Here is a 12,024-nt window from a genome sequence, read left to right as displayed (position 1 = left end):
TTCCCCAGGAAGAGCTGGAATTTGTAGCTGGTGACAGGGAAGTCTGGGCTGCCTCCATGACCCTCTACCAGGAAAAGCAGTTAATGAGATGTATGGAGATATTGTATGAAAGACACAGTTTCAATAATGATCTGAAGCCTACTAACAAACTCACCAAGCAATGGCTCAAAAAGAGGAAATGGAGGGTAATGGACTGGAAAGGAGAGATTGGGAGGATGCACTGATGGCGCATTGCCACACTCACCACTGGATGAGCCATCTGGATTAGGACCAGAATACAGTGGCCCAGTCAAAAGCCAGATTTAAATCCCACTGAACTGTTGGTAGGGGCTTAGAAGCGGATTGAACATCCATAAAAACCCACATTTTTGCATGGAGAAGTTTGTGAAATATTTCACCAAGTCAATGTCAAATACTGGTGAGCAGTTACCGTATATACTCGCGGATGAGTCGGGACTTGATTTTACCATATAATTTCTGGTATTTTATAATGTCGGTCGTATAAGTCGAATGTGGAAAACTCACACTATTGGTCCCAGAGATTATGATATGCTAACGTCCACCTGAGAGAGTAACCAACAGAGCACCACAGCCTTTCTTTTCTATGTATTGTGTCTACGTGACGTTTGCACTATTTTGTGTTTTTTTATCTCACACCCTCATCCATCTTTATCGTAAGATCATCCCTTATCTACGATGGAGTGTTCGATCAGAAGAAAATATGAAGCTAGTTTTAAATTAAACGTTGTTGAAGTAGCAAAAGTAATTGGTAACTGAGCTGCTCCAACAAAATTCGATGTGTCTGAGAAACTGATGCGAGATTGGAGGAGGCAAGAAGATGTAAAAAAAAAAAAAAAATGTAAGTGTTGCACTTTTGAACGGGCGTATAAGTCGGGGTCTGATTTTATGATCGATTTTTCGGGTTTCAAGACCTGACTTATATGTGAGTCAGTTGGGATTATGCCGGTCTTTCAAATGGAAGCAAAGATTGCTTGCGAAGTTCACCCCAACACCACAGATCCCTGCAGCCTTCCTTACCCTCAGCTGGTTTACCACCTGTGCAATCTCAGTGAGACTGGGTAGCTCACAGCTAATTGGAGGATCAGCCTCAAGAACTGTGGACCAAGAGATATCCAACATCCTAGCTAGCTTTAAACAACTCATAAAGTAGCCAGCCCACAACTGCAGTGTCATCCATAAGGACCATTCCATTAGCCACCCTGACTGCGACTCTCCAAGGAACAGATTCGGACGTGTGTAATGCTTCAGTTCCTCTGTAAGCAGGACGTAGGTCACTAGATCATAGATCGTGTGTCACTTGCTCACAGATTCCTCTAACAAATGCCTCCTTTTCTGCCCTCAGAGTCCTCGTAGCCATTCTTCTCAGTTCCCAGGAACGACCAGAGTTGCCATCAAGCTGTGCACTCCAACTCCTCACATTGATATTGAGAGTGCCCAGCGAGATGAAACACTTCCTTCAAGGAACACTAGTAATAACGCTCAGCAACCTTCAGGGTCTTGTCATGGAAGGTCTCTCATATCACATTAGACCCAAGTCCATTAAATTCCTCACACAAGCTGCGTGCAAACTCGTGAGAAATAGTCTGATGTTGGAGTTTGGCTAGGTCCAGCCTCTTTAGGAAACCGATTGGAACAAATTCTATAGGGTGGTCCAGATCTAACTATGCAACTTTAAATGCAATGCAATAATTGCATAATTAGATCTGGATCTCCCTGTATAGGCACAGTGTGGACCTCCTAGAGAATCGAATTTGAGAAGCAATGATTTACACTCCCAAATTCATTCAAACAGAAATTAGTGTAACTAATTGGGCTAATCTGTATGTGTTAAAATGCGAAAGAATAATGAAAAGAAAAACACACACACACGGACCATGCCAGGCCAGGACTCGGGAATCTGTTGCTAATCATTACAGCTCCAAGGAAACGAACCTCAGGACAGATTCAGCCTGGTTCCACTGCTTCTGAATGCAAGAAAAAAAAGTAGCGCAATCTATGTTCACCATATTTTGGGTTTCGGTAGTGGTTGTCTCCGTTTAGCGAACACCCCTTGGTCTTATTTCTTTTGCCCCTCCAACCCCCCTTCTTTTTTTGGATTGTTCTTTGACTGCGCATAACTGCATTGCTTGCTGCCCCTCGAGCGCCGACGTTACAGACAAGCGACAACGAAACAAAAGAAAGTACACGATTATTCTAATTAGTACAGCTAGAAGGGAATGGAATCGATACTGTGTGCGAAGAATTGGTCTTCTCTAATGATTCTCGTGTAGCAACAGCGAGGAATTTAGTCTTTCAGGCTGAGCCGGTCTGTCCACACGGGCTCTGTCTACTCGATGAATAAAAGCTTAAAAATGCGCTCTCTGGCAGCGAGCCATCATAAGCCCAGCTGTGTTTTCAGCAGACTAACAGACGAGAGCAGTGGCAAAACTGACAGAAACCTACTCGGAATCCCGGGCATAGATAACATAACCGGAGCGTTTCAGTCACTCGATATACCACTGGCTTGACAGACTCGTCCAGCAGTGTTCTCCACGGAAGGCCTGCCCCCTTCCTGTCACTTCACTGGCTGATAATAAGCGTACTCCGCCTCTCCCCCGATCTAATTGGTCCGTATGTGTGCTACTCAATCGCCCCTCACGCCCAACGGAGCCAACAAGGTGAAATTGACCAGAGAAGTTCTGGAATCTGTACTGGGCGTAGAAGCGCGGCCGAATGCGCGTGGCCTTCGAGGCTGGAGGCTGGGCTGCCCGCAGGTGTGTGTGGTGCTCTGGTGAACTTTGACGCGGTGTGGTGGCAGGGGTCTGCGCTCACACTGCCGCGAAACGCCATGGCGAGCCGCCTGTTTGTGATGCGGTTCCACTGAACGCCGGACTGCCTGTCTCGTTGAGCCTGCCGCACGGAGATAATGTCGCAGAGTCGCTTTGCTTGAGAGCTGAGTGGAGTCCGAACCAGCCATGTCCAAAACCCTGAAGAAAAAGAAGCATTGGTCGAGCAAGGTGCAGGAGTGCGCGCTTCTGTCCTGTGGGGCTGAGCTCACTTCCCTGCTGGAAATCCGAGGGGGAGCCGAGGTCGGAGAGTTCCCTTACTTGGGCCAGATGAAGGAGGATGCGATCAGCTGCCACTCGGGCAAACCACCAAGCCCCGGAGACGTGTTGCTGGAGGTTAATGGCACCCCAGTTAGCGGACTGACCAACCGGGATACGCTGGCGGTAATTCGACACTTCCGAGAGCCCATACGACTGAAAACAGTGAGACCAGGTACGAGACTGTGGAATTTGGGGGGTGTGTGTGTGACCTCTTAATAGGCGGGGGCTTGCCGGAGTAACTGAAGGTTTGGGGGTGTGTTATTGACCGCCAGGGGGCGGGGCTGTTTTCGACAAAGCACTACATATGTTTTAATAATGTGTTTTCGCGGTGGGATTTTTCTGTTGTAATTCTAGAGGCCAGAGACTTGCTGTTCAGATTGTCTGACTGTAGTTAATTATAACGTGGAGTGGCGTTCCGTCCAGAATTCATGTATCTTTCTTTCTTTTTTTTTAAGCCGCAGCTACTTGCCTAAGCTCAGTCTCTCCGCGACACAGCACTGTGGGAGATCCTGGCTCATAAAGTAATAGAAAGGGGGTAGAGGTTCCAAGTATTTGTAGGTGCGTACAGTATTTGAGTTTTGTGCAAGGCACTTAACATTTTGACTTTTTTTTTATTAGTTTTTCGCTGAAGCGTTTATCCAAGGCGACTTGCAACATTTGAGATAAAATTGTTTTTTCCAGTTGGAGTAAAAACGGGTGAAACGACTTGCTCATGATCACACCGTGTCAGCAGCGGGATTTGCATCCATAACCCCAAGGTTTGAAGTCCAAAGCTATCACCTACCTCTACGCCATAATGCCAGCCTTGTATTAAATACCCTGGGGGGACAACTGAGAGAAGGTGGTCGCACTGCTGTAGGAGGCACTCTTACCAAAATTAGGTGTAGGTGAATGTGGTGTTAAATTTGGTTGTTAGTAAGGTGTAATCATGTGTCAGTTATAGACATTTTGAAAGTTATGGATGTTCTGAGCTGCACTGGATTATCACAGCTAATTGTTTGTGAAGTATGTAATGTAGACTTCAATGTTTTTCCCCCATAAGCTGCACGGCCTTGAACCTTTCCGTCCTATTAGTGAATGCTAAGGTGTTCTGGGTCCTTTTTTTAAAAGGCAGCCTGCATCGGTTTATATGCTGACGGAAAGGGCTGTTCTAGAGACAACCTCATTGGGATTCAGGGATTGCTCTTAATTGACACAAGCAGAATGCTGATGTATGGGACTGCGAAGCTTGCTGGGAATTGGGCACAAATTAGCTGCTAGCAATCAGTAGTGATGGGGGAGCATTGACAATCTCATCACCCCCGCATCTACAATTGTTCTGATCTATCTTGGTAATTAGCCTGTCATTGGTGTCTGGAAGGGGAAAATGCCAAATGGCAAACACTTGACCTTTGGTGAGTTTCAAGTATGCAGACTGGTTAGTGACGGTAAAAAAATTTTTTTTTTTTTTTTGACTATTGATGTAGAAAGTTTTCTTCTAAATGTGAGCAGTGTGTAGATTTCTGTGTATTTGTGATAAGAATGTGACCAGCTGGTCTTGGTGTCTCATGGCACCCCATGTACTGTCTGAGATCACACTTTAAATGCTCCTCTTCTCCAACCTAATCCAGATTAACAGTCGGCTGGAGAAGCTGTCCTGAATTAATAAACAAGGCACCCAACTGGACTGAATATTTTCAACCCCCAAACACCATATAGTGAAAGATGTCTCATTTCCTGTTACAAGTACAGGTCCAGATTATTTTTTTTTTTGTGGCAGCCTACTGCAGTGGACAGATTTGAAGCTCTGTACAGATTTACAACTATAAAACCTGATATGTATGTGTAAACCACACATTTCTCTATTTATACATGTGTGTGTTATGATGTAAAGGTGTATACCTCTTGGCAAGATATTGCTAGAGGCAAGGGCATCATCAGGGTGGCACAAGGAAGACAAGAGTCCTTTATAAGACCTTCTGCTCATGCTAGTGTGGGAATACAGGCTCCTAGTAGACAGTACACCCTGTGTTTGTGTTGGGTATGGCAAAAGAGAAACAGTGACAGGGAAGTGACCTAGGCCCAAGTATGATTCCAGGGAGGACAGAAAAGATGTTGCTACATGTAGCCACTAGCAAGAACTAGTATGGCCTTATTATCCCAACTGTGGTTAATTGGGAAAGAACTGACATACAGTCATATGAAAAAGTTTGGGAACCCCTCTCAGCCTGCATAATGATTGACTCTCCTTTCAACAAAAAAGATAACACTGGTATGTCTTTCATTTCCTAGGAACATCTAAGTGCTGCGGTGTTTTCTGAACAAAGATTTTTAGTGAAGCAGTATTTAGTTGTATGAAATTAAATCAAATGTGAAAAACTGGCAGTGCAAAAATTTGGGTCCCCTTGTAATTATGCTGATTTGAATGCCTGTCACTGCTCAGTGCTCATTACTTGCAACACCAAATTGGTTGGATGAGCTTGATAAGCCTTGAACTTCATAGACAGGTGTGTCCAATCATGAGATATAAAGGTATTTAAGGTGGTCAATTGCAAGTTGTGCTTTCCTTTGACTCTCCTCTGAAGAGTGACAGCATGGGATCCTCAAAGCAACTCTCAAAAGATCTGAAACCAAAGATTGTTCAGGATCATGGTTTAGGGGAAGGCTACAAAAAGCTATCTCAGAGGTTTAAACTGTCAGTGTCAACTGTGAGGAATGGAATCAGGAAATGGAAGGCCACAGGCACAGTTACTGTTAAACCCAGCAGTTCTGGCAGGCCAAGAAAAATACAGGAGCGGCATATGCGCAGGATTGTGAGAATGGTTATAGACAACCCACAGATCACCTCCAAAGACCTGCAAGAACATCTTGCTGCAGATGGTGTATCTGTACATCGTTCTACAATTCAGCGCAATTTGTACAAAGAACATCTGTATGGCAGGGTGATGAGAAAGAAGCCCTTTCTGCACTCACACCATAAATGGAGTCGCTTGTTGTATGCAAATGCTCATTTAGACAAGCCAGGTTCATTTTGGAACAAAAATGAAGTTATTTGGTCATAACAAAAAGCGCTTTGCATGGCAGAAGAAGAACACCACATTCCAAGAAAAACACCTGCTACCTACTGTCAAATGTGGTGGAGGTTCCATCATGCGGTGGGACTGTGTGGCTAGTTCAGGGACTGGGGCCCTTGTTAAAGTCGAGGGTCCGATGAATTCAACCCAATATCAAACAAATTCTTCAGGATAATGTTCAAGCATCAGTCACAAAGTTGAAGTTACGCAGGGGTTGGATATTCCAACAAGACAATGACCCAAAACACAGTTCGAAATTTACAAAGACATTCATGCAGAGTGAGAAGTACAATGTTCTGGAATGGCCGTCACAGTCTCCTGACTTGAATATCATCGAAAATCTATGGGATGATTTGAAGCAGGCTGTCCATGCTCGGCAGCCATCAAATTTAACTGAACTGGAACGATTTTGTATGGAAGAATGATCAACAGTACCTCCATCCAGAATCCAGACACTCATCAAAGGCTATAGGAGGACAGCATCTAGAGGCTGTTAGATTTACAAAAGGAGGCGCAACTAAGTATTGATGTCATATATCTGTTGGGATGCCCAAATGTATGCACCTGTCTAATTTTGTTATGATGCATATTGCATATTTTCTTTTAGTCCAATACACTTAATGTCACAGCTGAAATACTACTGTGTCTATAAGGCATGTCATCTATTAAAAGGAAGTTGCTACTTTGAAAGCTCAGCCAATGATAAACAAAAATCCAAAGAATTAAGAGGGGTTCTCAAACTTTTTCATATGACTGTATGAACAGTGCTCTTTTCTCCGTACTGTTAAAGACTCACAATCCCTAGTGGGGGCAATAAGAACATAAGAAATCTTACAAATTAAAGGAGAGTTCTCAGTCCATAAAGTTTGTTTGTTTGTTTGTTTAGCTAATAGCTAAGTTATTCCAATATGTCATCCATACGGTATACTTCTTAATGATTGTCAAGATTTCTGCTTCAGCATCATGTCTCCTAGTTTATTCCAGAATTACATAACTCTTTGAGTAATGCTGTGCTTGTTGGCTTCAGTCTTAAATGCATTTTCGTTAATTTCCACTTGTGCCCTCGAGTACGTGATTCACCCTTAAGCTGAAAGAATTCTGGTGGATCTACTTTATCAATTTAAGTAGGACCCTCATGTTTCTGTGAGGGAGGAAATGTAGCCTTTTCAGGATAACTACAGGCTTTGCGCCCTGGTACACTGCACAATATCCAGCGAACTCCCAAGTACGTGCATTTATATACTCCGAACTAGTAGTGAGTTGTTTTATGTACTATGACAAAATGGAGGAAAAAAAAAAATTTAAGGTCAAGAGATTGTGGCTGAGCGCACCATACCTATAAACTGTTTGTAAATCACCAATGCAGTCAGGCAACATGTTTTTGGCTGTCAGAGAAAGGGGTGAGCTCACAATACTTTGGAAAGTCCTCCTGTAATCATGTAGTGACTACTAGTCTTATTATTTGACATGCTCGGGCAATGAGATAAGCATCTGCAGTTGTCAAGTTCAGTGTTGCCTCCAATTAGTAGTGATGTAATGTGACTCTGGCTTTAGGTTACTTTTTTTATGTGTTTATCCCTCTTCCATCTTTTTTAAATAAATATTTCATTTTGCTTACTTTTGCATTTACCTGCTAAGGCAACTTTCGGAGTTCCCACTTGTGACTTCTTACCTTCCCAACTGGTTGCGTTGATGTGAATTTCCTGTTGGCGTTTTGGGAGATATGCAAGGTTTGCTGTTGATTTACCGTATTTACTCGTGTACCACGCGCCCTCATGTAAGACGCACACCCTTATTTTTACAAAGAAAATCACGAAAAAAAATTTTCCCCGTGTACAATGCGCACTGTGATTGTATAGGAAGAGTTTTGGGCACGTTTTCCGCAAAATGCCCTTCTATTTTTGTTGCATGACGAAAGAGCGAGTGAATGAGAGAGAGCACGCGAACAAGCAAGAGAGACAGAGAGTGCACGAGCAAGCGAGCGAGGGAAAGAGCCCAAGCAAAAGAAGTAAACGTTACAGAAAAAAAATTCCTCGTGTATGACGCGCACCTGATTTTCTGATGCTAATTTTCGGGAAAAAAACGTGTGCGTGTTACACGGGGTAAATACGGTACTACTTGGTCTGCACAAAAAAACATTTAAAGATAAGCTTATTTCACATAAATATGAAGAGCATTATAAATGTATTAAAAGTACATTATGCCACTCCCAATACGTTTCAGACAAACAAGTGTTGTACCATATTAGCCATTATGAATGTAGTGATAAGTGAAGCAAAATAATACCTTTTATTGGCTAAATAGAAAGATTACAATAGTCAAGCTCTCGTGACACCTCATTGGTTACATCTTGCCTGAAGAAGCAGCCTCAGTTGCCTCAAACTTGCATATTGTAATCTTTTTAGTTCTGCAATAAAAGGTGTCATTTTGCTTGACTTCTCACGACAAAACAAGTGCAATTTCTAGCTGACCAAGTTGGCTTTTAATTTTATATTGAAAGGTCAGCATGACAGCACAACATAGAGAATTTGGGTAGCATTGTTTTCACATTGTAAAATATTTGATGTGTCTGATAGCATAGTCGTATTCTGTGTTCAGATGTAATGCATGGGTGTGTGTGTATGTAATATGTAAAATGTGTACCGTTGTTTGGCATCGGAGTAGAGGGGCAAAAACAGAAACCGGGCCTCATAAAAATATATCTTCAAATCAAGCAGATTTAAATAAACCACCCTGGCACCTTTTAAGTACTTTTATTTCCTTATCCGCCCTCTCTTTTGATAGCTTCCCCTAAAGTTGCTCATTTAAGTAAGCACATTTCATTTGTACGGTAGTTGTTTCATACTGGATACATGGACGTTGACTGATTGCACTCAAGTCATCCATCCTTGTAACCTGCTTTTCCAGGGTGGCGTCTCTGAGAAACTGGACCATATCCCAGCAAGCCTAGGGCATTCAAGTAATTTCAATATAAATTCTAGGTACTGACCAGTAGGGGCATTTATAATGTCTTCAGGCTATCCTTGCAATAAAGAGATCCGCTTCATTAGAATTGTTTTCTTTTACTACGTGTCCCAGGAGAACAAAGAAAAAAAAATCGCACACTGCGGTGTGTGCTTTCCTGTTCCATTAATGCCAGTATGCTACATTTAAGCTTACTTTGCTGAATTGTTTTAACTCTTTGATTTGTGTGTCCTGTTTGTCTGCTTTGTAAAGTGCTTTTTGATGAAAGGTCTTAAATGAAATAAGGATTGCTTGATTAGGCATTCTGAAGAAGCTAATACTTGCTGATGAAAAGTTGTGGGTTTCCATTAACGATCAATTTGCCTATTTGGTGGTTTCACAGTAAGCATTATTACTGGCAATGGTACCATGGTACCCTGTACCACAGACTAGCAGTTTATTCATTACGGTGCTGTGCAAATCACTTCCTTGCCGAAAGAAATAAGTAAGCAAATATAAAGAAAAGTGTTGAGAGTAAATGGACCTCTGCAGTATAAGTCATAAAAAATTGAATCTTTGTGAAATATTTCTTGGCAATTTAATTTTGAGTCCACTGCAGTGATCATAAAAATAGACTACTAACAACACATTAGGCGAAGATTTGACTGAAAGGCAAAAATGTGGCTTTGTGCAGCCCTGGACATTCTTTACTGTTGATTGACTCCCACATTCAGTCTTTACCTTCAGTTTCTTTTACCTTTTTTTTTAGCATCTCAGTATTTCTGTTTTTGTGTTCTCCTTGGTATTCCCTCTGTTCTGCCAATTACTGATTCTATTAATCTTTTTATATAAACACTCAATCGGGGAAAGAAGCTCTATCTATCTATCTATCTATCTATCTATCTATCTATCTATCTATCTATCTATCTATCTATCTATCTATCTATCTATCTATCTATCTATCTATCTATCTATCTATCTATCTATCTATCTATCTATCTATCTATCTATCTATCACATACAGAGTGATTATTGAAGTCAGAGGGTACTATGTGGTATTTGTGAGACACGATGAACTGGGCCATACCCTGTTGTGACAGTATTCATTTTGATCCACTGTAACATAAGAATCTGATGGAATATTCAATTCATGCAGGCTGGCTTACCAGGTCTGATTTCAGGTGTATCACATAACTTGATTGAAAGCCTTCCAACATTACTCAGGCATGGGGATTGCTGTATAAAGTGGTGAGCTAAGGCTGGCTAGTAGGATTTCCAGCTCCATTTATGAAGAACTATGACTCTACCTACTGGAAGTTATTCACTAGAAGTTCACAGACTTGGTACTAACTGTTTTATTTTCAATTTTTTTTTTTGTAATAGGGCCAGTACTTGCCTATAATTAGACTCTTGGTATTTCTTAACATATTATTTTACCTTAGGGTGGCATGGTGGTGCAGTAGTAGTGCTGTTCCCTTACAGCAAGGAGACCGGGATTCATGTTTTGGGTGCTCCCTACATGGGGTTTGCATATTCTCCCTTTGTCTGTGTAAGTTTCCTTCTGATAGTCCACAGAGAAGTGGGTTAGGTGAATTAATGTTGGTAACATGATCCCTAGTGAGCAAATGGTGAACATATGTGCACACACACACACACACATATGTGATGGACTGGCACCCTATCCAGGGATTGCCCCTACCTTGCGCCCATTTCTTGCCAGAATAGGCTTCAGTTTCCTTGCAACCCTGCTGTGGATAAGCAGGATAGGAAGTTTGATGGATTATTACCTAATTTTCATGATTAATTCAGTAACGAGAAGTCGGATTTTCATTTATAATATCTCTTCTCTTATAATAAAAATCCTGAGACGAGAGAGATACTTTCACGTCCCGCGAGATGAGACTTTGTGCCAAGAGATTTAACCATGCCCAGGGCTGGAAATAAAAGACAAAGAGTAGATGACCAAGTAGAACGTCGTAAAGAATTCAAAAACGTTGGTGCGATACACATGCAGAGCAGGTTAGAGATATAAAAGTACTAAAATTTGAAAGTCTCAAAAAAAGGATAGTAAAGTTCGCATTAGTGCAAACAAACAGACATTATTACTTGGTGAAATAACAGAACAGCGAAAAGAGACTAAATATATTGTTCAGATTTAAACCTTAAGTTGGAGACTTGTAGATCATCTAATTCATGTTGCCATCAGGGAAAAGTAGTGTTTCTTCCCAATGAAGAGGTGTATCCACGAGAATTAAAAGATTTGTTGTTTGGTGAAAGTGAAATCCACAGAAGTGGCTGGCGCGTAGGGGGGTGGGGGGGGGGCAGGGGGGGTTGGCGAGTGAAGCGAGCAGAAGGCGAAGCCCCCTTGTAGATTTATATAATGTACTCATGGGAAGTGTTTTTTTTTTTTTTTTTTTTTTTTTTTTTGCTTACATTGATAGTTTCCCCTCCGTGCCGACTCTATTTAAATAACAGCTGCTAGGTGTTAATACCAGACTTGCAAATAAGTCTAAATGAACAATTCCTATTTCTGCTATATTGTCATTTGCACTGAGGTCCTTTGTTACTACAGTTTCCCCTTAGGTTTTATTCCTTGAACAGTTTATGTGAAATTACCAGAGGTGGCATTCACATCTCTGCCTGTTCCTACTTACTTCTGAAAGACGGCAGTGTTATCAAAAAAGACATGGCACCAGCACCAAAGTCATTCAGACTCGCTTGATCATGATGCAGTCATTTAGAAGTCGTGTTTCTGGATCAAACCTTGGCAAGAGTAATGGAGCTGTGGCAGCATCTGGGCACAGACACTGTTGTCTCACACATTTTAACATCCCAGTGTGCTCACGCAGTATTACTCTCACTCTCTCTCTCTGTCTCTGCTCCCAATAGATTTCAAGGGGGTGGAGCACTGGCAACAATAA

The 12,024-nt window shown here is 42.0% G+C and overlaps 1 protein-coding gene across 5 annotated transcripts in view; it reads left to right on the top strand.

Moving 5' to 3' along the window:
* Positions 1-2,415: 2,415 nt before the first annotated feature.
* The window catches only part of LOC114647858 (membrane-associated guanylate kinase, WW and PDZ domain-containing protein 3-like), a 123,804-nt gene continuing 114,195 nt past the window's right edge, over positions 2,416-12,024 (top strand). The window contains exon 1 of one of the 5 annotated variants that reach the window (XM_028796525.2): positions 2,416-3,279. In XM_028796525.2, coding sequence (XP_028652358.1) covers positions 2,976-3,279 — 304 coding nt within the window. In that variant the 5' untranslated portion in view covers positions 2,416-2,975. The remainder of the gene's footprint in view (positions 3,280-12,024) is intronic. The other 4 variants (XM_028796523.2, XM_028796521.2, XM_028796524.2 and 1 more) reach the window with 4 other exon arrangements.

The sequence above is a fragment of the Erpetoichthys calabaricus genome, chromosome 3 (genome assembly GCF_900747795.2).
Source record: "Erpetoichthys calabaricus chromosome 3, fErpCal1.3, whole genome shotgun sequence".
Lineage (NCBI taxonomy): Eukaryota > Metazoa > Chordata > Cladistia > Polypteriformes > Polypteridae > Erpetoichthys > Erpetoichthys calabaricus.
The sequence above is the reverse complement of the archived record's forward strand: the minus strand, read 5'-3'. Positions and strand labels throughout refer to the sequence as shown.